Below are 24,878 nucleotides of genomic sequence, written 5' to 3' on the forward strand. Positions count from 1 at the left end.
AGCCGGGGACATCCCGGCGGTGGCAGCTGGGGGACAGCCGGGGACATCCCGGCGGTGGCAGCTGGGGACATCCCGGCGGTGGCAGCGGGGACAGCTGGGGACATCCCGGCGGGGACATCCCGGCGGTGGCGGCAGGCGCGGGGACATCCCGGTGGCGGCACGGTGGTGGCATCATGGCAGTAGCCTGGCGGTGGCGTCCTGGTGACACCTGGGACATCCTGGTGGTGACATCTTGGGGACATCCCAGTCACATCCCGGTGACATCTTGGGACATCCAGCAGTGACATTCCGGGGACATCTTGAGGACATCCCAGTGACATCCGGTGACATCCAGGTGAAATCCCCGTGGTGACATCTCGGGGACATCCCGGTGGTGACACCATGGTGACATCCAGGGACATCCCAGTCACATCCTGGTGACATCCCAGTGACATCCGGTGACATCCCGGGGGTGACATCCCAGGGACACCCCAGCGGTGACACCTTGGGGACATCCCAGGGACATCCCAGTGGTGACACCTTGGGGACATGTTGGTGGTGACATCCCGGTGACATCCAGGGACATCCTGGTGACATCCTGGCAGTGACACCTTGGTGACATCCTGGTGACACTTTGGTGACATCCAGGCAGTGGTGACACTTTGGTGACACTGTGGTGACACTTTGGTGACATCCCATTGGTGACACCTTGGGGACACCTCTGCGGTGACATCCCGGGTGACATCTGGGGACATCTCAGGGACATCCCGGTGACACCTTGGTGACATTCCGGTGACACTTTGGTGACGTCCAGGCGGTGGTGACACTTTGGTGACACTTTGGTGACACTTTGGTGGCATCTCAGCGGTGGCAGCAGCAGCTCCAAGCGTCCCCCCGGGGGGGTTGGGGGTGACACACCCCGATGTCCCCCCCGGTTTGGGGGTCCCGGGGAGGGGGGTGACACACCCGTGTCCCCATTTTGGGGGGTCCCGGGGGGGTGACACACCCCTGTCCCCATTTTGGGGGTCCCGGGGGGGTGACACACCCCTGTCCCAATTTTGGGGGTCCCGGGGGGGTGACACACCCCTGTCCCCCTTTTGGGGGTCCCGGGGGTCTCAAGGCACGCGTTCAGAACAGTCTGGGGGGGGGCCGGAGCCTCTTTGGTGGGGGGGGGGGGGGCAGCAGCAGCTGGGGGGGGGTCCCGGGCCCCCTGAGCCCCCCCGAGGGGATTTGGGGGGGGTCCTGGGCCCCCTGAGCCCCCCCGAGGGGATTTTGGGGTGGGGGGGGTCCCGGGGGTCCCCAAATTCAGGGGAGGCTTCGATCGTCCTGCAGCTCGTACCTGGGGGGGGGGGGGCACCTCAGAGACCCCTCCCCACCCAGAGACCCCCCCAAACCCACCCCAGAGACCCCCCAGAGACCCCTCCCCAACCCACAGACACCCCCCACCACCAGAGACCCCCCTAATCCAGAGACCCCCCCCACAACCCACAGACCCCTCCCCACCCAGAGACCCCTCCCCACCCCTCTAGAGACCCCTGCCCACCCCAGAGACCCCCCCCAAAACCCACAGACCCCTCCCCAGCCCCATAGACCCCCTCCAGAGACCCCTCCCCACCCCAGAGACCCTTCCCCACACCACAGGCACTTCCCCAGAGACCCCTCCCCACCCTATAGACCCCCTCCCAGCCCCACAGACCCCTCCTCGGAGCCCCCCAGCCCCACCCGAGACCCTTCCCCACCCCACAGCCCCCTCCCCACAATCCACAGACCCTTCCCCAGCCCCCCCCAGCCCCCAGCCCCTCCAGAGACCCTCCCCACCACCCCAAGCCCCCAGCCCCTCACCAGCGCGGCTCCCCCTCGCTCAGATCCACCTGGGCCAGCTCCAGCTGCAGCTGTGGGGGGACACGGCTCAGGGTGGACCCCCAGACCCTCCCCAAACCCCCCTGGGGACCCCCAGACCCCCCCAAACCCCCCTGGGGACCCCAGACCCCCCAAAACCCTCCCCAAAGCCCCCCCCGGCACCCCTAGACCCTCCAGACCTTCCCCAAAACCTCCTGGGGACCCCAGATCCCCCAAACCTGAACCCCCAAACCCTCCCCAGGCCCCCCCACACTCCCCCAGCCCCACCCAGACCCTCCCCAGGACCCCCCCGGGAACCCCCAGACCTCCCAAAACCTCCCCACAACCCCCAAAACCCCCCCGGCAACCCCCAGCCCCCCCCAAACCCTGACCCCCCAGACCCTCCCCAGGCCCCCCCACACTCCCCAGGACCCCCAGGGACCCCCAGGACCCCCTGGGCACTCCCAGACCCCCCCAAACCCTCCCAAAACCCCTCCCGAGGACCCCCAGACCCCCCAAACCCTCCCCAAACCCCCTGGGGACCCCCAAAACCCACCCAGCACCCCCAGACCCATGAAACCCTCAACCCACAAACCCTCCCCAGGACCCCCAGACCCCCCCCAGGACACCCTGGGAACCCCCAGACCTGCCCAAAACCTCCCCAAAACCCCTCAAAAACCCACTCCAAACCCCCGCCGCCACCCCCAGCCCCCCCAAACCCTGACCCCCCAGCACCCCCCAGGCCTCCCCACACTCCCCCAGACCCCCAGGGACCCCCAGGACCCCCTGGGCACTCCCAGAGCCCCCAAACCCTCCCCAAAACCCCTCCCGAGGACCCCCAGACCCCCAAACCCTCCCCAAAACCCACCCAGCACCCCCAGACCCATGAAACCCTCAAACCCACAAACCCTCCCAGGACCCCCAGACCCCCCAGGACCCCCAGGACCCCCAGACCTGCCAAAACCTCCCCAAAACCTCCCCAAAACCTCCCCAAAACCTCCCCAAAACCTCCCCAAAACCCACCCCAAAACCCTCCTGGCACCCCCAGCCCCCCCCAAACCCTGACCCCCCAGCCCCCCCAGCCCCCCCCAGCCCCCCAGCCCCCCGGGACCCCCGACCTTGCCCAGCTCCTCCCTCTCCCTGCTGACGAGGGACAGCGTCCACTTCACCGTGGCCTGCAGCCGCCGCCGCGGCGCCTCCTCGGGGGGCAGCTCCCACTCGAACCTGCGCGGCCCGCTGCTGCCACCCGGGACCCCCGGCCCACCCCGGGACCCCCCCGAACCAACCCGGGACCCCAGACCCACCCTGGGACCCCCCGCACCCGCCCCGAGACCCCCAGAACCTCCCCGGGACCCCCGACCCACCCTGGGACCCCAGAGCCGCCCCGGACCCGTCCTGGGACCCCCGGCCCATCCCGGGACCCCCCCGAACCAACCCGGGACCCCAGACCCCACCCTGGGACCCCAGACCCGCCCCGCACCCGTCCTGGACCCCCGACCCATCCCGGGACCCCCCCAGACCCATCCCAGGACCTCCCGAACCAACCCGGGACCCCCCCGAACCAATCTGGGACCCCTGACCTGCCCAGGACCCTCTGGGACCCCCGTACCTTCCCCAGGATCCCCCAGACCCACCCCAGGACCCCCAGATCCTCCCAGGAACCCCTAGACCTGCCCTGGGACCCTCTGGGACCCCAGACCTGCCCAGGATCCCCTGGACCCGCCCCGGGACCCCTGACCCATCCCGGGACCCCCCGGAACCCCCCGGGATGCCCAAACCCTCCCCAGGACCCCCAACCCACCCTGGGACCTCCTGAACATCCCCGGGAGCCCCCAGACCCTCCCAGGACCTCCGGGACCTCCCCCAGGACCCCTAGACCCTCCCCAAAACCCTCTGGGGACCCCCAAACCCCCCCAAACCCTCCCCACGACCCCCCCAGATCCCTCCAAAACCCCCTGGGGAACCTCAAACCCTCCCCAGACCCCCCCCCAAACCGCCCCAAGACCCCCCGGGAACGCCCACATTCCCCCAAATCATCCCCACGACCCCCCCCAGGTCCCCCTGGGAACTCCCAGACCCCCCCAAACCTGCCCCAAAACCCCCTGAGGACCCCCCCAACCCCTCCCAAACCTCCCCGGGACCCTCTAAGGACCCCCAGACCCTCCCCAGACTCCCCCAAACCCTCCCCAGGACCTCTCCAGGACCCCCTGAGAACCCCCAGACCCCCCCAAACCCTCTCCAGGACCCCCCCAGGACCCCCAGACCCCCTGGGAACCTTCCCCAAAACCCCCCCAGACCCTCCAAACCCTCCCCAAAACCCCCCAAACCCTCCCCAGGACCCCCTGGGAACCCCCAAACCTCCCCAGAACCCCCCCATGGATCCCCAGACCCCCCCAAACCTTCCCCAAAACCCCCCCAGACCCCCCAAACCCTCCCCAAAACCCCCCAAACCCTCCCTGGGACCCTCTAAGGACCCCCAAACCCTCCCCAGACCTCCCCAAACCCTCCTCAGGACCTCTCCAGGACCCCCTGAGAACCCCCAGACGCCCCAAACCCTCTCCAGACCCCTCCAGACTCCCCAAACCTTCCCCAAAAGCCCCAAACCCCTCCCCAGAACCTCCCAGGACCCCAGACCCCCCCAAACCCTCCCCAGGACCCCTCCAGGACCCCCAGACCTCCCCAAACCCTCCCCAAAACCCCCCAAACCCTCCCCAGGACCCCCTAAGGACCCCCGGGAACCCCCAGACCCCCCCCAAACCCTCTCCAGACCCCTCCAGACTCCCCAAACCCTCCCAAAAGCCCCCAAACCCTCCCCAGGACCCTCTCCAGGACCCTCTGGGAACCCCAAACCCTCCCCATGACCCCCCAAAACCCCCCAAACCCTCCCCAGGACCCCTCCAGGACCCCCCAGACCCTCCCCAGCCCCCTCCCACCAGCCCCCCACCTCTCGTTGAAGTCGGGGTTCAGGGTGCGCCGCTGCACCCCCGTTTTCCTCTTGGAGCCGCGGCCGCGCTCGGGGAGCAGCGCCAGGGACACGTAGGGGTCGGGCAGCTCCCGGGCCCGCAGCCCCCTGGGGTGGGCAGGGGGCACCGGGGGGGCTCAGCCTGGGGAGGGGGCTGGGGGGCCCCACAGGGCTCCTGGGGAGGGTTTGGGGGGGGTTGGGGGTCCTCACAGGGGTCCCGAGGGGGTTTTGGGGAGGGTTTGGGGGTCCCCAGGGGGTTTTGGGTGGGTCTGGGGGGTTCCCAGGGGGTTTTGGGGAGGGTTTGGGGGTTCCCAGGGGGTTTTGGGGGTCCCCAGGGGGTCCTGAGGAGGGTCTGGGTGTACTCAGGGGGTCGTGGGGAAAGGTCTGGGGGTCCCCACAGGGCTCCCGGGGGGTTTTTGGGGAGGTTTAGGGGGGGTCTGGGGGTCCCCAGAGGGGTCCTGGGGGGGTCCTGGGGAGGGTCTGGGTGTACTACAGGGGGTCCCCACAGGGGTCCTGAGGGGGGTTTGGGTGTTCCCAAGGGGTTTTTAGGAGGGTTTGGGGGGGTCTGGGAGGTCCTGAGGGGTTTTGGAGAGGGTTTCAGGGGTCCTCAGGGGGTTTTGAGGGATCCTGAGGGGGGTTTTGGGGTCCCAGGGGGTTCTGGGGAGGTTTTGGGGGTCCTCAGGGGGTCTCCAGGGTGTTTTGGGGTCTGGGGTCCCTCACCTGCAGCCGTGCACGATGGCCACGAGGCGGCGCTGCTCGCGGTGGTACCAGAGCGAGAGCTGCAGCCGGGGACCCTCGGGGGGCGGGGGGCGCCCTGGGGGGGCACGCTCAGCACCCCGGAGCCCCCCGGGCCTCGGGGGGGCTGGGGGATGCGGGGGTGGGGGGCTTGGAGCCCCCCCTGCACCCGGGGGGCTGGGGGATGCGGGGTTGGAGCCCCCCCTGCACCCCGGGGGGCTGGGGGATTCGGGGTTGGAGCCCCCCCTGCAGCTTGGGGGGGTTTGGGAATTCGGGAATTTGGGGTTGGAGCCCCCCTAGTTCCCACAGAGGATGCAGCCCCCCACCCCAAAAAACCCCCCTGCAACTTGGGGGATCTGAGGGATTTGGGAATTTGGGGTTGGAGCCCCCCCACCCCGTTCCTACAGGAGATGCAGCCCCCCCAGCCCAGCACCCCAAAAAAACCCCCTGCACCTCTGGGGGGGTCTGGGGGATTTGGGAATTTGGGGTTGGAGCCCCCCAATTCCCACAGAGAACGCAGCCCCCCACCCTAAAAAGCCCCCTGCACCTCTTGGTGGGTGGGGGTTTGAGATTCAGGAATTTGGGGTTGGAGCCCCCCAGCCCAGAACCCCAAAACCCGCCCCTCTGCATCTCTGGGGCGTTGGGAATTTGGGGTTTGGAGCCCCCCCTGTACCTCGGTGGGTCTGGGGAATTTGGGAATTTGGGGTTGAAGCCCCCCCCCCATTCCCACAGAGCCCCCCACCCCAAAAACCCCCCCTGCACCTCTGGGGCATTGGGAATTTGGGGTTGGAGCCCACCCTGCAGCTCTGGGGGGGTCGGGAATTCGGGAATTTGGGGTTGGAGCCCCCCGTCCCCACCTTTCCGCCGGGGGGAGGCGCCGGCGCAGCGCCCCCTCCCCGCTTTCTTCATCCCCCGCCTCTCCTCTCCTCCTCCTCCTCCTCCTCCCTGCCGGCCGCGCTCTCCTCCACTCGCTGCGACACCAGCACCTGCCAGGGGCACAGGGGCGGTGCCAGGCTCGGGGTGGGGGTCTCCCTCGCCCCCCAGCCCCCCTCCCGGGCGCGGGGACCCCCACTCACCCCGAGCTGCGCCCGCAGCAGGAGCTGCGCGCCCCCCGCCAGGGGCAGCCAGCCGTCCAGGGCCAGCCCCTCCTGCTCCAGCAGCCGTGCCAGGGGCAGGCTCAGCGTGCCCAGGCTGTGCCCGCCTTCCTCCTTCACCTGCGGGCACAGCCAGACCCCCACTGAGACCCCCACCCACCACCACGGGACCCCAGACCCAAATCCCCCAGCGGTCCAGGGCCAGCCCCTCCTGCTCCAGCAGCCGTGCCAGGGGCAGGCTCAGCGTGCCCAGGCTGTGCCCGCCTTCCTCCTTCACCTGCGGGCACAGCCAGACCCCCGCCAGACCCGCCCCACCACCACGGGACCCCAGACCCAAATCCACCCCCCCCACCAGCCGTCCAGGGCCAGCCCCTCCTGCTCCAGCAGCCGTGCCAGGGCAGGCTCGGCCGTGCCCAGGCTGTGCCCAGGCTGTGCCCAGGCTGTGCCCGCCTTCCTCTCCTTCACCTGCGGGCACAGCCAGACCCCCGTCAGACCCGCGGGACCCCAGACCCAAATCCCCCAGCGGTCCAGGGCCGGCCCCTCCTGCTCCAGCAGCCGTGCCAGGGGCAGGCTCGGCGTGCCCAGGCTGTGCCCGCCTTCCTCCTTCACCTGCGGGCACAGCCAGACCCCCGTGAGCCCCCCGGGACCCCCGACCCAAATCCCCCCCCCGCCGGGGCACCTGCAGCTCCAGCGTCTCCGCGTGCGGCCGCTGGATGAGGAAGGAGAAGCCTTCATCCCACACGGGCTCCGTGGAGGGGGCGCAGGTCTGGGGGCGTGGGGAGGGGCGGCAGGGGGTCAGAGACCCCCCGGACCCCCCAGAAATCCCCCGGAGCCCCCTCCCCACCGGGGCTCACCTTGGTTTTGAAGGAGACGTCGCGCCACGGCCAGGCTGGCGAAGGCCGAGGGGGGCTTGGAGCCCTTGCGGAGCTGGGGACATTGGGGACATTTGGGGACATTTGGGGACATTTGGGAATATTTGGGGACATTTGGGGACAGCCGGGGGCGCTCGGGGGGCTCCCCTCACCGGCAGCTCGGCGGCTCGGTCCAGGAAGACGCGGAGCAGAGCGGCGGAGAGCTCCGGGCCGTGCTGGGGCTGCAGGAGGCGGTTGGTGTGCAGCACCTGCGGGGCGGGCGGGGGTCGCACCGGGCGGGGAGGGGTCGCAGAAGGGTGGGGAGAGGTCGCACCGGGCGGGGAGGGGTCGGGCCGGGCGGGGAGGGGTCGCACCGGGCTGGGGAGGGGTCGCACCGGGCGGGCGGGGGGTCGCGCCGGGGCGGGCGGGGGTCACACCGGGCTGGGAAGGGGTCGGGCCGGGCTGGGGAGGGGTCGCACCGGGTGGGCAGGGGTCGCACCGGGGCGGGCAGGGGTCGGGCCGGGCTGGGCAAGGGTCACACCGGGCTGGGGAGGGTCCGGCCGGGCAGGGAGGGGTCGCACCGGTGGGGCAGGGGTCGCACCGGGCTGGGGAAGGGTCGCACCGGGCGGGGAGGGGTCGGGCCGGGTGGGGAGACCCCGGGAGGGCGGGGAGAGGATGGGGTGAAAGGGATGGGAGGGGTTTGGGGTTGGTGGGATGGGTTTGGGATGGGTTTAGGGTCTCTTCGGGGTCTCTGGGGATGAATTTAGGGTCTGTAGGATGGATTTAGAGTCCCTTTAGGGTTCTTTTGGGGTCCCTCTGGGGTCTCTCTGGGGTCGGTACCCTCTCCAGCAGCGCGGCGCTGGGTTTGGGGTGGATTTAGGGTCGTTTTAGGGTGGATTTGGGGTGGGTTTAGGGTCCCTTTGGGGTCGGTACCCTGTCGAGCAGCGCGGCGCTGGGTTTGGGGTGGATTTGGGGTCAGTTTGGGGTGGGTTTGGGGTGGGTTTAGGGTCAGTTTGGGGTCAGTACCCTGTCGAGCAGCGCGGCGCTGGGTTTGGGGTGGATTTGGGGTGGATTTGGGGTCCCTTTGGGGTCAGTACCCTGTCGAGCAGCGCGGCGCTGGGTTGGGGTGGGTTTGGGGTGGGTTTGGGGTGGGTTTGGGGTGGGTTTAGGGTGGGTTTAGGGGTCCCTTTGGGGTCAGTACCCTGTCCGAGGCAGCGCGGCGCTGGGGCCGTGGCTCGAGGCTCTCCAGGCGCACATGCAGCCGGCCCGAGCGCACGTCCTGCAGGGGCAGCCACTGCGGGGCACGGGACCCCTCCCCAATTAATGAGACCCTCCCCAATTACCGGGACCCCTCCCCAATTTCTGAGACCCTCCCCAATCCCCGAGACCCTCCCCAATCCCCAAGACCCCCCTCAACTACTGAGAGCCTCCCCAATTACCAAGACCCCCTCAATTCCCCGGACCCCTCCTCAATTACTGAGACCCCCCCCAATTCCAAGACCCCCCCAATTATTGAGACCCTCCTCAATTCCTGAGACCCCTCCCCAATTACCAAGACCCTCCCCAATTACTGAGACCCCCTCAATTCCCGAGACCCCTCCCCAATTACTGAGACCCCTCCCCAATTAGAGTCCCCCTCAATTACCGAGACCCCTCCCCTTACTGAGGCCCCTCCCCAATTACTGAGACCCCCTCAATTCCAGAGACCCCTCCCTCAATTACTGAGACCCCCCTCAATGTGTAAGACCCCCCTCAATTATTGAGACAACCCTCAATTCCTGAGACCCCCCTCAATTCCTGAGCCCCCCTCAATTCCGAGACCCCTCCCCAATTACCTGAGCCCCCCCCTCAATTCCTGAGACCCCTCCTCAATTCCTGAGACCCTCCTCAATTCCTGAGTCCCCCTCAATTACTGAGCCCCCTCCCCAATTCCTGAGACCCCTCCTCAACTCCTGAGACCCCCCCCAATCTGTGAGATCCCCCCTCTTCAGACCCTCCCAAGGTAAGACCCCTCCCCTTAATAAACCCCCCTGGGTGAGACCCCCCCAAAGGTGAGACCCCCTCCCAAATGACCCTCCCCCCCAGAGACCCCTCCCGCAACCTCGTCCAGGACGCGGCAGCTCAGGACCCTCCTCAGGGGCACCTTGCACCTGGGGGGGCACGGGGTGAGACCCCTCCCCAAATTCCCCCAACCCCCCAGAAACCCCCCCAAAAACCTCCCCAAAAATACCCCAAATTCCCCCCAAGACCCCCCCAAAAATCTCAACCCCACAAATCCCCCCCCAAAACCCCAAACCCCCCAAAATCCCCTGACATTCCCCCCAAATCCTTCCAGACCCCCCCCAAATTCCCTGAAATCCCTTAGAGACCCCCCAAAATTCCCCCAAATCTCTTCCAGACCCCCAAAAATCCCCTTGAGACCCCAAAATTCCCCCAAATCCCCTCTACACTCCCCAAAAAATTCCCCAAAACCCCTCCAGATCCTAAAAATTCCCCCAAATCCCTTCCACACCCCCCAAAATTTCCCCCAAAACTCCTCCAGACCCCCCAAAAATTCCCTCAAATCCCCTCCAGGCCCCCCAAAATTCCCCCCAAATCCCCTCAATACCCCATAAATTCACCCAAAAATTCCCCCCAATCCCCTGCAGCCCCCCCCAGATCCCCCCGAGACCCCCAAAGCCCCCGTCCCACCTGCCCAGGAAGTCGTCCTTGTCGATGTCCTTGTCGAAGAGCTCGAACTCCACGTCCTGCCCCGGGACGTCGTCCACGATCACCTGGGGAGAAAAATCCGAATTATTGTTCAAGGTTCTTATCGTGCCTCAGTTTCCCCAGCACCATGCCTCGGTTTCCCGTCCCAGAACCACCCCCGTGGCCTCAGTTTCCCCTGACCCTCAGTCCCCCCCCGCAGTGCCTCAGTTTCCCTCCCCCAGTGCCATGCCTCAGTTTCCGTGCCTCAGTTTCCCTGTGCCTCAGTTTCCCTGTGCCGTGCCTCAGTTTCCCCCAGTCCCCGGTGCCGTGCCTCAGTTTCCCGTGCCTCAGTTTCCCTCTCTGTACCTCAGTTTCCCCTGTGCCGTGCCTCAGTTTCCCGTGCCTCAGTTTCCCTGCCGTGCCTCAGTTTCCCTCCCCTGTACCTCAGTTTCCCCTGTGCCGTGCCTCAGTTTCCCTCAGTTTCCCTGTGCCTCAGTTTACCTGTGTCGTGCCTCAGTTTCCCGTGCCTCAGTTTCCCTGCCGTGCCTTAGTTTTCCCTCCCCTGTACCTCAGTTTCCCCTGTGCCGTGCCTCAGTTTCCCTGTGCCTCAGTTTCCCTGCCGTTACCTCAGTTTCCCCGGTGCCGTGCCTCAGTTTCCCCAGTTCCCGGTGCCGTGCCTCAGTTTCCCTACCGTGCCTCAGTTCCCCCTGTGCCGTGCCTCAGTTTCCCTGTGCCGTGCCTCAGTTTCCCTGCCGTGCCTCAGTTTCCCCGGTGCCATGCCTCAGTTTCCCCGGTGCCGTGCCTCAGTTTCCCCGTGCCTCAGTTTCCCCGGTGCCGTGCCTCAGTTTCCCTGTGCCTCAGTTTCCCCCCTGACATCGTGCCTCAGTTTCCCTGCCGTGCCTCAGTTTCCCTCAGTTTCCCTGAGCCTCCCGTACCTCGTAGCTCTCGTTCCAGGTCGGGCTCAGCTCCTCGGCACCACGCGGCTGCGGAGCGGCGCCCGCCCGCGCGGGTCTCGGCGTAGGGGTCGGAGCGGCCGCGGCCGAGCCCCCCGAGCCGCCGGTCCTTGGCCACCAGCGCCTCGGCCTCCAGCAGCTCGATGCGCAGCACGCGCTGCGCGGCACCGACAGCGCTGGGCCGGACCCCGGGACCACCGGGACCCCCCCCGGGACCCCCGGGACCCCCCTGAACCCCCCCGGGACCACCGGGATACCCCCCGGGACCACCGGGACCCCCCTGAACCCCCCCGGGACCACCGGGACCCCCCTGAATCCCCCCGGGACCCCCGGGACCCCCCTGGGACCACCGGGACCCTCCCGAGCCCCCCGGGACCACCGGGACCACCGGGACACCACCAGGACACCCCCTGGGACCGCAGGGACCCCCCCGGGACCCCCTGAACCCCCCCAGGACCACCAGGACCCCCCCGGGACCCCCTGAACCCCCTCAGGACCGCCGGGATCCCGGGAGAGCGATGGACCAGGCACCCCGGGATCCCCCGGACACCGGGACCCCCCCCGGGACCCCCCTGAATCCCCCTGGGACCACCGGGACCACCCCGGGACCCCCCCCCGGGACCCCCTGAACCCCCCCAGGACCACCGGGACCCCCCCCGGGACCCCCTGAACCCCCCCCAGGACCACCGGGGACCCCCCCCGGGACACCCCCCGGGACCCCCTGAACCCCCCCAGGACCACCGGGACCCCCCCCCGGGACTCCCTGAACCCCCCCAGGACCACCAGGACCCCCCCGGGACCCCCTGAACCCCCCCGGGACCACCGGGACAGCTGTGGGCCCCGACCCCCAGGACCCCCCTGAATCCCCCCGGGGACCACCGGGGAGCTGGGGGGGGGCGACAGACGGACCGGACATCCCCGGACCACCGGGACCCCCCTGAACCCTCCCAGGGCCACCGGGACCGTGCCTCAGTTTCCCCACACCCCCCCAAAGTCCCTGGGACCCCCGCAAGAACCCTCCAGGATCCCCCAGGACCCTCCCAAGACCCCCCCTCCCGACTCCCCAGGACCCCCGTCCTGACCCCAAGGACCCCCCCAAGAACACCGCGGACCCTCCCAGGACCCTCCCAAGACCCCCAAATCCCCCCAGGACCCCCACCCTGACCCTCAGGACTCCCCAAGACCCCCCAGGACCTCCCCGCGACCCCCGGGACCTTCCCCAGGACCCTCAAACCCCCCCCAGGACCTCCATCCTGACTCCCAGAACCCCTCAAGACTCCCCCAAGACCCCCCCCAGGACCCTCCAAGACCCCCCAAACCCCCGGCACCCCCATCCTGACCCCCCAAGACCCCCCGGGACCCCTCCCCACCTCGGTGCCGAGGCGGGGGTCGGGGCCGGCCCGGCTCGGTCTGGGGGGGGGGTCCCTCGGTGTCACTTTTGGGGGGCTCCGCTTGTCCCGGGGGGGCCACGCCGGGCTCGGGGGGCTCCGGGAACAGCACCTGGTGGGGGTGGCGGTCAGCGGGACCCCCCAGCCCCCCCGGGACCCCCGGAGCCCCCTCCTCACCCGCAGCAGCAGGCGCAGGTGCAGGCGCGCCCCGGCCCCGAGCGCTGCAGCGGGAACGGCCCCGACAGCGACAGCGACGGCGACGCCAGCAGCCGCGACAGCGACAGCGACACGCTGCCCAGAGAGCCCTGCCGGGGGTCGTCCTTCACCTGGGGGCACAGCGGGGACACTGTCAGGGACGGTGGGGGGGGACAGTGAGGGGACAGTGGGGGACAGTGGGGGGATATTGGGGGGGACAATGGGGGACAAGGAGGGGACAATGGGGGGATATTGGGGGAAATTGAGGGGACAGTGAGGGATATTGGAGGGACAATGGGGGGGACACTGTGGGGACAATGGGTGGACAGTGAGGGGACATTGGGGGGACAATGGGGGACAAGGAGGGGACAATGGGGGGATATTGGGGGGATATTGAGGGGACAGTGAGGGGATATTGGAGGGACAATGGGGGATATTGGAGGGACAATGGGGGGACAATGAGGGGATATTGAGGGGACATTGGGGGGAAAATGAGGGGACATTGAGGGGATATTGGGGGGAAATGGGGGGACAATGAGGGGACAATGGGGGGGACAACGCGGGGGACAGTGAGGGGATAATGGGGGGGATATTGGGGGGGACAATGAGGGCATATTGGGGGGGACAATGGGGGGAAAATGAGGGGGACATTGAGGGGATATTGGGGGAATACTGGTGGGACATTGGGGGGACATTGAGGGGACAATGGGGGACAGTGGGGGGACATTGAGGGGATATTGAGGGGAAAATGGGGAGACACTGGGGGGACAATGAGGAGACAATGGGGGGACAATGGGGGGGATATTGGGGGGAAAATGGCGGACAAGGAGGGGACAATGAGGGGACATTGAGAGGACATTGGGGGGACATTGGGGGGGAAAATGGGGGGACAACGAGGGGATACTGGAGGGACATTGGGGGGGACACTGAGGGTACAATGGGGGGGACAATGAGGGGACATTGAGAGGATATCGGGGGACAATGGGGGGGACATTGGGGGGACAGCGAGGGGACAATGGGGGATATTGGGGGGACAATGGGGGGATATTGAGGGGATATTGGGGGGAAAATGGGGGGGACAATGAGGGGAAATGAGGGGACACTGGGGGGACAATGGGGGGACAAGGAGGGGACAGTGGGGGACAGTGGGGGACATTGGGGGTATATTGGGGGGACAATGAGGGGACATTGGGGGGACAATGGGTGGACAGTGAGGGAACATCGAGAGGACACAGGAGTGGGGATTTGGGGGATCTGGGGGGATTTGGGGAACCAGCAGCACATGGAGCCATTTGGGGTTTTGGGGGGGGTTTGAGGTTTTTGGGGGATTTGGGGTTTTTGGGGGATTTGGGGTTTTTGGGGGATTTGGCGTTTTGGGGGCATTTGGGGTTTTGGGGGGGATTTGGGGGATTTGAGGTTTTTGGGGTTTTGGGGAGATTTGGGGTTTTTGGGGGGATTTGAGGTTTTGGGGGCATTTGGGGTTTTTGGGGGCATTTGGGGTTTTTGGGGGGATTTGGGGTTTTTGGGGTCCCACCTGGAAATCCACCTCCTGGTCGCGGGGGTCGTGCAGGAAGAAGCGGAAAGCGTCCTCCCAGACGGGGGCCGAGGTGTTGCAGACCACCTTGGGCAGGGGTGGGGGGCTCAGCTCAGACCCCAAACCCCCCAAAAACCCCCCAAAACACCCCAAAACACCCCCCAAAACCCCCCAGACCCCTCCCACCTTGCTCTCCCTGGTGACGTCCTGCACCGACACCTGCACCACGGGGTTGGGCTCCTTGCCTGGTTTCCTCTCCTGCCCAAAAACGGGGGGGTCAGGGGGCGTCCCCCCACATCCGACCCCCCCCCAAGGACCCCCCCAAAGCCCCCCAGAGCCCCCAGACTCACGGGCAGCCCCTCAGCCTGTCCAGGTACACCACGAGGATGGCGGAGGAGGGGGGTCGGGTTTGGCCACGATTTTTTGGTTCTTTTCCAAAACCTGGAGGTTCCAAAAATTGAGGGGGGGGGGGTTCGGATAAGGGAGGACCCCCCCCTCTCCCAGCGGAGCTGAGCCCCAAAATCCCCCAGCACTGACCTGGTCCAGCTTGGGAGGCGTCGGAGAGCAGCGAGAGCCACTCCAGGCGCAGGTGGAGCCGGCCCTGCCCCCCCTCCTGCAGCGGGAACCACTTTGGGGGGGTGGGGAAGGGGGCGTCAGCGCGACCCCCCCCAAAAAAACCCACCCCGCCCTCCCCGGACCCCCAGCACCCACCTCGTCCATCACCCGAGCTTTGAGGCACCTCCCCCAGGTCCAGCTTCATCCTGGGGGGGGGGGAATTTGGGGATTTTGGGGATTTTGGGAGGTGGGGGGGGGAGTGGGGTGAAGCCCCCTCCCCGAATTTGGGGGTGCGGCCCCCCCCTCACCTGCCCAGGAGATCGTCCTTGTCGGGGTCTTTGTCGAAGAGCTCCACCTCCAGCTCCTGGCCCGGCACCTCGTGCACCATGAACTGGGGGGCAGCGGCACATGGGGGGGGCCTGTCCCCAAACTGCCCGGGGGGGGGGCGTGTCCCTGTCCCCAAAATCCCTCTGGGGGGGTCACGGTGTCCCTGTCCCCAAAATCCCCCCGAGGGGGGGTCACAGTGTCCCTGTCCCCAAAATCCCCCTGGGGGGGTCACGGTGTCCCTGTCCCCAAAATCCCTCTGGGGGTGGTCTCTGTGTCCTGCCCGGGGGGGGCCATGTCCCTGTCCCCAAAATCCCCCTGGGGGGGGTCACAGTGTCCCTGTCCCCAAAATCCCTCTGGGGGAGTCCCCCATGTCCCTGTCCCCAAAACTGCCCGGGGGATTCGGGGTGTCCCTGTCCCCACAGCCCCGTGTCCCTGTCCCCAAACATCCCTCTCTGGGGGTCATGGTGTCCCTGCAGCCCACCCTCCCTCCCTCCCTCCCTCCTGCAGCCTTCTGTCCATCCCTCCATCCCCAGTGTCCATCCCTCTGTCCATCCCCACTGTCCGTCCCTCCATCTGTCCTCTGTCCATCCCTCTGTGTCCATCCCCACTGTCCATCCCCACTGTCCATCCATCCATCCATCTCTCTGTCCCTCTGTCTACCCCCTCTGTCCATCCCTCCGTTCCACTGTTTGTCCCTCTGTCCATCCCTCTGTCCCTGTGTCCCTCTGTCTGTCTGTCCATCCCCCTGTCTGTGTGTCCCCCTGTCCCGCTCACCTTGTACACCTCGTCCCAAACCGGGTCCAGGCTGTCCCCGATGACGCGGCTGGTGGCCGCCGGTGTCCGTCCTCTGTCCATCCCTGTGTCCATCCCTCTGTCCCTGTGTCCCTCTGTCTGTCTGTCCATCCCCCTGTCTGTCTGTCCATCCCTGTCCCCCTGTCCCCCTCACCTCGTACAACCTCATCCCAAACCGGGGTCCAGGCTGTCCCTGATGACGTGGCTGGTGGCCGCCTGTGTCTGTCCCCCTGTCCATCCCTGTGTCCCCCTATCCATCCCCAGGTGTCCATCCTGTGTCCATCCCTGTCCTCTGCTCCATCCCCCTGTCTGTCCCATCCCCTGTCTGTCTGTCCCCCCTGTCTGTCTGTCCCCCTCACCTCGTACACCTCGTCCCATGTGGGGTCCAGGCTGTCCCCGATGACGCGGCTGGTGGCCGCCTGTGTCTGTCCCTGTGTCCATCCCTGTCCCTCTGTCCATCCCCCTGTCCATCTGTCCCTCTCACCTCGTACACCTCGTCCCATGCGGGGTCCAGGCTGTCCCCGATGACGCGGCTGGTGGCCGCCTGTGTCCCCACCCTGAGCAGCGCGTACGGGTCCGAGCGGCCTGGACGAGCCCGCCCAGGAAGCGATCCTTGGAGCGCAGCGCCCGCGCGGCCAACCAGCGTCACCCCGCACCACGCCCTGGGGACATCGGGGGGACACAGGGGTCAGTGAGGGTCACTGTGAGGGGACACGGCCACCAGCGTCACCCGCACCACGCCCTGGGGACATCGGGGGGACAGCGGGGTCAGTGAGGGTCACCGTGAGGGGACACAGCCCCAGCGTCACCCGCACCACGCCCTGGGGACATCGGGGGGACACAGGGGTCAGTGAGGGTCACTGTGAGGGGACATGGCCCCAGCGTCACCCGCACCACGCCCTGGGGACATCGGGGACACCGAGGGACAGCGGGGGTCACCAGGGGTCAGAGGGGATCACCACGGGGGACACGGCCCCAGCGTCACCCGCACCACGCCCTGGGGACATCGGGGACACTGAGGGGACACTGGGGTCAGTGAGGGTCACGTGTGAGGGGACACGGCCCCAGTGTCACCCGCACCACGCCCTGGGGACACCGGGGGACAGCGGGGTCACCGGGGGTCACTGCAGGGGGACACGAGCCCTGGGACAGGCAGTGACAGCGAGAAACGGAGGAGGGAGATGATGGGGGAAGGGAAAAGGAGGGGAAAAAGGGAAAAGGGAAAAGGAAGGGGAAAAAAGGGGGAAAAAAGGAGAGGAAAAGGGGGGGGGAAAGGGAGAAAAGGAAGGGGAAAGATGGGGGAAAATGAGGGGAAAAAATCAGGGAAAGTGGTGGAAAAAATGAGGAGGAAAAGGGGAAAATGAGAAGGGAAAAGGGGAAAGGAGGGGAAAAAGGGGGGGGGGGGTCCAAAAGGGAAAATGGGGGGGTCAGAAGGGAAAATGGGGAGGTTAAAGGGTTAAATTTGGGTGGTCAGAAGGGGAAAATGGGAGAATGGAGGGGGTAAGAAAGGGAAAATTGGGAGGTCAGAAGGGGGAAATGGGGGGTTTAAAAGGGTTAAATTTGGGGGGGGTCAGAAGGGGAAAATCGGGGAGGTCAGAGGGGAAAAAGGGGGGAAAGGGAAGGAGGAAAAAGGGGAAAAGGAAGGGAAAATAGGGGGGGGTCAGAAGGGAAAACGGAGGGGGTTAAAAGGGTTACATTTGGGGGTGGTCAGAAGGGGGAAATGGGGAGGGTCAGTAGGGGGAAATGGGGGGTTTTAAAGGGTTAAATTTGGGGGGTCAGAGGGGGAAAATTGGGGAGGTCAGAGGGGAAAAGAAGGAGAGGGAAGGGAGGAAGAAGAAGGGAAAAGGAGGGAAAAATGGGGGAGTCAGAAGGGAAAATGGGGAGGATCAGAGGGGAAATGGGGGGGGTCCAAAGGGAAAAAGGGGGGTCAGGACCCCCCCCCCAGCCCCCTCACCCTGGGGAGGGGCCAGCGCAGCTGAGCGGCCTCGGGCAGGTCGGGCACCAGCGGCACCAGGAGCCGGTTGGGCAGCACCAGGTAGGAGGAGAGGCTGTCCATGATCATCGAGTCCGACAGGGAGCTGGGGGGGAAAATGGTCAGGGGGGGTCCCAGGAGGGTCCTGAGGGGGTCCCAGGGGGTTCTGAGGGGGTTCCAGGGGGTCTGAGGGGGGTTTCAGGGGGTCCCAGGGGGGCAGCACCAGGTAGGAGGAGAGGCTGTCCATGATCATCGAGTCCGACAGGGAGCTGGGGGGGGAAAAAGGGTCAGGGGGAGTCCTGGGGGGGCCCCAGGAGGGTCCTGAGGGGTTTCAGGGGGTCCTGAGGGGGTCTCAGGGAGGTTTCAGCGGGTCCCAGGGGGGCAGCACCAGGTAGGAGGAGAGGCTGTCCATGATCATCGAGTCCGACAGGGAGCTGGGATGGGGGGGACATGGTCAGGGGGGGGTCCTGGAGGGGGGTCCTGAGGGGGTCTCGGGGGGTTCCAGGGGGGTCTGAGGGGGGTCTCAGGGGGTTCTGAGGGGTTTCAGGGGGGTCCTGAGAGGTTCTGAGGGGGTTTCAGGGGGTCCCCAGGGGGGGCAGCACCAGGTAGGAGTAGAGGCTGTCCATGATCATCGAGTCTGACAGGGAGCTGGGATGGGGGGGAAAATGCTGAGGGGGGGTCCAGGAGGGTCCCAAGGGGGTCCCGTGGGGTCCCAGAGAGTCCTGAGGGGGTCTCAGGGGGTTCCAGGGGGTCTGAGGGGGTCCCAGGGTGGGCAGCACCAGGTAGGAGGTGATACTGATGGAGCTGGGATGGGGAGGACATGGTCGTGGGGGGCTCGGGGGGGTCCCGAGGGGGTCTGGGGGGGGTCCTGCGAGGGTCCCAGGGGTGTCTCAGGGGGTCCTGGGGTCTCAGGGGGTCCCAGGGTGGGCAGCACCACGCAGGAGGAGATGCTGATGGAGCTGGGATGGGGGGGACACGGTCAGGGGGGGCTCGGGGAGGGTCCCAGGGGGGTCCTGGGGGGTCTCAGGGAGTCCTGGGGGTCCCCAAGAAGGGGGGTCTCACCTGAGCCCGGGGATGTCCAGCAGGTTGGTCATCCCTGTCCAGTTGATGTCCAGAGTCTGCAATGGGGGGGGGGGGTCAGAGAGGGTGGGGGGCACCTTTTGGGGGGGTCTGGGGTCCTTTCTTTGGGGGGTGGTCCCTGGTGTGCCCTAGGGGGGTCTGGGGTCCTTCCTGGGGGGAAAGGGAAGCCCCCCCGGGTGTCCTGGGGAGGGGTTTCAGTTTCTGGGGGTTTTTTTGGGGATGGGGGAGAAGCCCTGGGGTGTCCTGGGGGGGGTCTGGGGTCCTTTTTGGGGGGGGTCCCCGGTGTGTTCTGGGGGGTCTTTTGGGGTGGGGGATGAGGAATTCTTTCTGGGTTTTTTTTTTCAGGTGGGGGAGAAGACCCCCAGAGGTTCTGGACCCTTTTTTTTTTGGGGGGGGAGGACCCCCAATGTGTCCTGGGGGGGGTCTGGACCTTTTTTGGGGTGGGGGACGGGGAATTATTTCTGGAGTTTTTTTTCTGGGGTGGGGGAGAAGACCCCCGGGGGTTCTGGGGGGGCTCTGAACACTTTTTTTTTTTGGGGAGGGGGACACCCCCAATGTGTCCTGGTGGGGTCTGGGGTCCTTTTTTCGGGTGGGGGATGGGGAATCTTGATCCTGTTTTGGGGGGAGAAGACCCCCGGGTACCCCCGGGGGGGGGGGGGGTCTTCTCCCTTTTTCTTTTTTTTGGGGAGGGGGCACGGACTCACCGGGCGGCGGATGAAGAACATGGTGAGCGCCCCACGATGGGCACGTCCCCCAGCAGGGGCTCAGGATGATCCTGAGCATCCCGTGGAGCTGCGGGGGGGGGGTCCAAACACGCTGGGACCCCTCCCCAAAACCACCCCCAGCCCCCCCAAAACCCCCCCGGACCCTCTCCCCTCCTCACCTGCATCCCCTTCACCCCCGCCTTGCAGAAGAATTTCTTCACCTCCACGTCGATCTCCACGTCGCCCACGTAGCTGGGGGGGCACGAATTGGGGAGGGGGGCGTCACCCGGACCCCCCCCCCAGCTCGGGACCCCCCCCCCCCCCCCCCCGCCCAAGAAGGGGGCTCACCTGATGTTGAGGTCCAGCAGGATTTGCTTCTCGTGGGTTCCGGGGTGGCTCGGACCCCCAGGACACGGAGGGGCTGGGGGGGGGGTGGGAGGGGGGGTCTCAGCGTTCAGGTAATTTGGGGAGGGGGTCCTGGGGCATTTAAAGGGTCCTGGGGGGGTTTAGGGGGTCCTGGGGAGTTGGAGGGGGTCTTAAAGGGTCCTGGGGGGAGTTTAGGGGGGATTATGGGGGGTCTGGGGGGGTTTAGGGGGTCCTGGGGGGGGTTTAGGGGGTCCTGGGTGGGTTCCAGGGTGGGCTCGGACCCCCAGGACACAGAGGGGCTGGGGGGGGGGGGTGGGAGGGGGTCTCAGCATTCAGGTAATTTGGGGAGGGGGTCCTGGGGGATCTAAAGGGTCCTGGGGGGGGGTTTAGGGGGTCCTGGGGGAGTTTGAGGGGGATTTAGGGGGTCCTGGGGGGGGGTTCAGGGGGTCCTGGGTGGGTTCCAGGGTGGGCTCGGACCCCCAGGACACGGAGGGGCTGTGGGGGGGTGGGGTCTCAGCGTTCAGGTAATTTGGGGAGGGGGTCCTGGGGATTTAAAGGGTCCTGGGGGGGGGGTTAGGGGGTCCTGGGGGAGTCTGAGGGGGATTTAAAGGGTTCTGGGTGGGTTAGGGGGGATTACGGGGGGGTCTGGGGGGTTTAGGGGGTCCTGGGTGGGTTCCAGGGGGATTTAAAGGGTCCTGGGGGGGGGTTTAGGGGGGATTTAGGGGGGATCTGGGGGGTTTAGGGGGTCCTGGGGGACTTGAGGGGGGATTTAAAGGGTCCTGGGGGGGGGGTTTTAGGGGGGATTTAGGGGGCTCTGGAGGGGTTTAGCGGGGATTTAGGAGGGGTCTGGGGGGGTTTAGGGGGTCCTGGGTAGATTTTGGGGGGATTTAAAGGGTCTTGGGGGGGGTTTAGGGGGGATTTAAAGGGTCCTGGGTGGATTTAGGGGGTCCTGGGGGGGGGTTCAGGGGGTCCTGGGTCGGTTCCGGGGTGGGCTCGGACCCCCAGGACACGGAGGGGCTGGGGGGGGGTGGGAGGGGGGGGTCTCAGCATTCAGGTAATTTGGGGAGGGGGGTCCTGGGGGAGTCTGAGGGGGATTTAAAGGGTCCTGGGGGGGGTTTAGGGGGTCCTGGGAGGGGTTAGAGAGGAATTTAGGGGGGTCTGGGGGTTATGGGGGATTTAGAGGGTCCTGAGGGGTTCTGGGGGGGTTTAGGGGGGATTTTGGGGGTCCTGGGTAGTTTGGGGCAGTATGGGGGGGGAGTTGGGGGGGGCTTAGAGGGGATTTGGGGGCCCTGGGGGGTTTGGGAAGGATTGGGGGGTCGCTGGGGGGGGGTTTGGGGGGGCTCCCGGGGGATTTGGGGGTCCCAGGGGGGGTTTAGAGGGAATTTGGGGGTCCTGGGGTGTTTGGGAGGGTTGGGGGGTCCTGGGGGGGTTCAGGGGGTCCCGGGGGGTTTGGGGAGGGTTGGGGGTCCCCGAGGGGGTTTTGGGGGGTCCCGGGGGGGTCCCGGGGCGGTTTGGGGGGCTCCCAGGGGGTTTGGAGAGGGTTGGGGGATTTGGGAGTGTTCCGGGGGGTCCCCGGGGGGGTCCCGGGGGGTTTGGGGAGGGTTGGGGGTCCCGGGGGGGTCCCGGGGGGGTCCCCGGGGGGGTCCCGGGGTTTGGGGAGGGTTGGGGGTCCCGGGGGGGTCCCGGGGGGTCCCGGGCTTTGGGCAGCCCCCCAGGCTGACCTTGTGGCCCAGGTGCACGCGGGTGAAGGCGAAGCTCTGCAGGTGGGGGCTGGAGGCAGCGAACGGCCGGGGCCCACGCTCTGCTGGAGCAGCTTGTCAGGAACTGCCCCAGGAACGGCCACGCCTGCGCCAGCACCTACGGACGGACAGACGGACACCGGGATGGACACACGGACACCGGGATGGACACACGGACACACACACAGACACACAGACACGGACACGCTCTGCTGGAGCAGCTTGTCCAGGAACTGCCCCAGGAACGGCCACGCCTGCGCCGCACCTGGGACAGACAGACAGACAGACAGACATGGGCATGACACACTGACACACACAGAGACACACAGACACACAGACAGACAGACACACACAGACACAGACACACACAGACATGGACACGCTCTGCTGGAGCAGCTTGTCCAGGAACTGCCCCAGGAACGGCCACGCCTGCGCCAGCACCTGGGACGGACAGACGGACACCGGGATGGACACACGGACACACACACAGACACACAGACAGACACACAGACATGGACACACTCTGCTGGAGCAGCTTGTCCAGGAACTGCCCCAGGAACGGCCACGCCTGCGCCAGCACCTGGGACAGACAGACAGACAGACAGACACTGGCGTGGACATACAGACACACAGACACGGACAGATGGACATGGGGCATGGAGGGACGGACACGGGGGACGGACAGATGGACACGGGCATGGACAGATGGACATGGGAGGACTATGGGGGGGATGGAGAGGTGGACACGGGGGATGGACAGAGGGATGGACAGAAGGACGGACACTGGGGATGGACAGAAGGCTGCAGGGAGGGAGGGAGGGATTGAGGATGGAGAGAGAGGAGGGAGGGAAAGAGGCCAAGAGGGAGGGAGGGAGGGAGGGAGGGACGCAGGGAGAGAGAGAGGGAGGGAGGATGGAAGGAGGAGGGAGGGAGGGAGGGAGGGAGGGAGGGAGGGAGGGAGGGAAGAGGGAGGGACAGAAGGATGCAGGAGGGAGGGACAGGGGAGGGAGGGAGGGAGGGAGGGAGGGAGGGAGGGAGGGAGGGAGGGAGGGAGGGAGGGAGGGAGGGAGGGAGGGAGGGAGGGATGGAAAGAGGCCAAGAGGGAGGGAAGGATGCGGGGAGGGAGGGATGAAGGGAGGGAGGAGGGAGGGACGGAGGGATGGAGAGGGAGGGACAGAAGGATGCAGGAGGAGGGATGCGGGAGGGAGAGGGACGGAGGGATGGAAGGATGCCGGAGGGAGGGATGCGGGAGGGACCCCCGGCGGCCCCGGGGCGATGCGGGCCGGACACACGGACGCCCCCCGGACAGGACGGACGCCCCCTCACCTTGTTGAGCCACTCCGCCCGCTCCACATCCGGGAAGCTGACCTGGGGACGGGGGGGGGGGGGGCGCTGAGCCGGGGCCGCGGCCCCTCCCGTGCCTCAGTTTCCCCAACCGCCCCGCCACCCCCGGGGGGTCCCCAAAAGGGGGGTCCCGCTGGGGGGAACTCCCGGGAAAGGGGGGGTCCGGACCCCCCCCGGACCGCGGGGAGGGCCGGGCAGGAAACGGCCCCCCCGGGCCCGGTGAGTCACGGCACCGCCGGAAGGCCCGGGCGGTACCGGGGCTGTCCGGTGCCCGCGGGGAACGGAGCGCGGGGACCCCCGCCCGGGCGGTACCGGGGGGGGTCCCGGGGCGACCCCGCCCACCGGGAAAGCCAAGGAACGGCCGGAGAGCAGCACCGGCACCCGGAGATGCCCGGGGGGGCTCCGGGGGTCCCGAGCGGTGCAGAGAGAACGGAGCCGGACCGGGGGTCCCGGGGGTCCCCCCCGCCCGGGCTGGCTGCGGTCGTGAGGGGTCCCGGGGGTCGCGACAGCGAAGCGCGGGGCTGGGGGGGGTCCCCAGGTGTGACAAGCGGGACCCGGAGCGGAGCAAAGAACCGGGAACCCCCCGGGGCTGCGGGGAGCTCAAGCGGTGCCGGTAGCGCGGCAGAACCGGGGGTCCCACCGGGGGTCCCACCGGGGGCAGAGGCGGTGCCCGGTGCGGGGGTCCCGAGCCCGGGGGACGGGGGTCCCGAGCCCGGTGCGGGGTCCCGAGCCCGGTACGGGGTCCCGTGCCCGGTCCGGGCTGCCATGCCCGGTGCGGGGTCCCGTGCCGGTGCAGGATCCCGGGCCCGGTGCGGGGGTGCCATGCCCGGTGCGGGGGGTCCCGTGCCCGGTGCGGGGGTGCCCTGCCCGGTGCGGAGTCCCGAACCCGGTGCGGGGGTGCCCTGCCCGGTGCAGGATCCCGTGCCCGGTGCGGGGTCCCGTGCCCGGTGCGGGGGTCCCGTGCCCGGTGCGGGGTCCCGTGCCCGGTGCAGGATCCCGGGCCCGGTGCGGGGTGCCGTGCCCGGTGCAGGATCCCGGGCCCGGTGCGGGGGGTGCCATGCCCGGTGCGGGGTCCCGTGCCCGGTACGGGGGTGCCATGCCCGGTGCAGGATCCCGTGCCCGGTGCGGGGTCCCGTGCCCGGTGCGCGGGTCCCGCCGGGGATCCCCGCGGGCGATAACGGCGCTGCGGGCCTTACCCAGGCCGGCAGCTCCCCGCGGGCCGCGCCCATCCCGGCGGCGGCGGCGCGCACGGCCGCTTCTTCTTCTCGGTGCAGCCGCTCGGCCGCGCGCATCCCGCGCTCCCGGGCGCGCCGCCGCCGCCGCCAGCCCGCGTAGAGCGCCAGGGCGAGCACGACGGCGCCCGCGCCCAGCCCCAGCAGCCCCGCGGCGTAAGCGGGCAGCGCCCGAGCAGCCGCCGGCCCAAGGCGCCCAGAGCCGCCAGCCCGAGCCCGCTCCGCCGCTCCATCGCCGCCGCTCCGCTCCCGTTCGCTCCCGTTCCCGTTCCGCGCCCGCTCCGCCGCCCCGGCCGCGCCCCGCGCACGCACGCGGCGCTGATTGGCCGAGCGGCGCGGCGCGGGGCACGCCCACCCACACGCACGCGCCGCCCATTGGACGCCAGCCAGGTTTGTGGCCACGCCCACACGCGTCACTCATGGACAGGCCGCCAACTCTTGGCCACGCCTTTATTTACTGTGGGGGCGTGGCCTCGGCGAGGGGCGTGGCCTCGGCGAGGGGCGTGGCCATGTGTCCCCATCCCGGTTGTCCCGGTCCCGGTGTCCCCA

General features: G+C 67.8%; 1 protein-coding gene across 1 annotated transcript; it reads right to left on the bottom strand.

Moving 5' to 3' along the window:
• Positions 1 to 484: 484 nt before the first annotated feature.
• On the bottom strand, positions 485 to 24,854 carry ESYT1 (extended synaptotagmin 1). The gene is given in 42 exon segments (XM_064401003.1): positions 485 to 1,318; positions 1,822 to 1,871; positions 2,937 to 3,042; positions 4,763 to 4,888; positions 5,501 to 5,592; positions 6,372 to 6,529; positions 6,588 to 6,752; positions 6,966 to 7,218; positions 7,289 to 7,375; positions 7,464 to 7,484; positions 7,486 to 7,536; positions 7,634 to 7,729; positions 8,394 to 8,412; positions 8,690 to 8,754; positions 9,562 to 9,610; positions 10,152 to 10,234; positions 11,084 to 11,122; positions 11,124 to 11,258; positions 12,472 to 12,698; positions 12,701 to 12,815; positions 14,219 to 14,305; positions 14,405 to 14,496; positions 14,552 to 14,659; positions 14,756 to 14,846; positions 14,930 to 14,953; positions 14,955 to 14,979; positions 15,082 to 15,164; positions 16,377 to 16,480; positions 16,483 to 16,532; positions 16,959 to 16,978; positions 17,847 to 17,970; positions 18,927 to 18,982; positions 19,649 to 19,682; positions 19,684 to 19,736; positions 19,828 to 19,900; positions 19,997 to 20,045; positions 20,048 to 20,069; positions 21,736 to 21,827; positions 22,276 to 22,333; positions 23,080 to 23,121; positions 24,294 to 24,502; positions 24,505 to 24,854. Coding segments are annotated over 42 exon segments (3,525 nt in total). The 5' UTR covers positions 24,563 to 24,854; the 3' UTR covers positions 485 to 1,284.
• Between the last annotated feature and the right edge of the window lie 24 nt (positions 24,855 to 24,878).

The sequence above is a fragment of the Passer domesticus genome, chromosome 31 (genome assembly GCF_036417665.1).
Source record: "Passer domesticus isolate bPasDom1 chromosome 31, bPasDom1.hap1, whole genome shotgun sequence".
NCBI lineage: Eukaryota > Metazoa > Chordata > Aves > Passeriformes > Passeridae > Passer > Passer domesticus.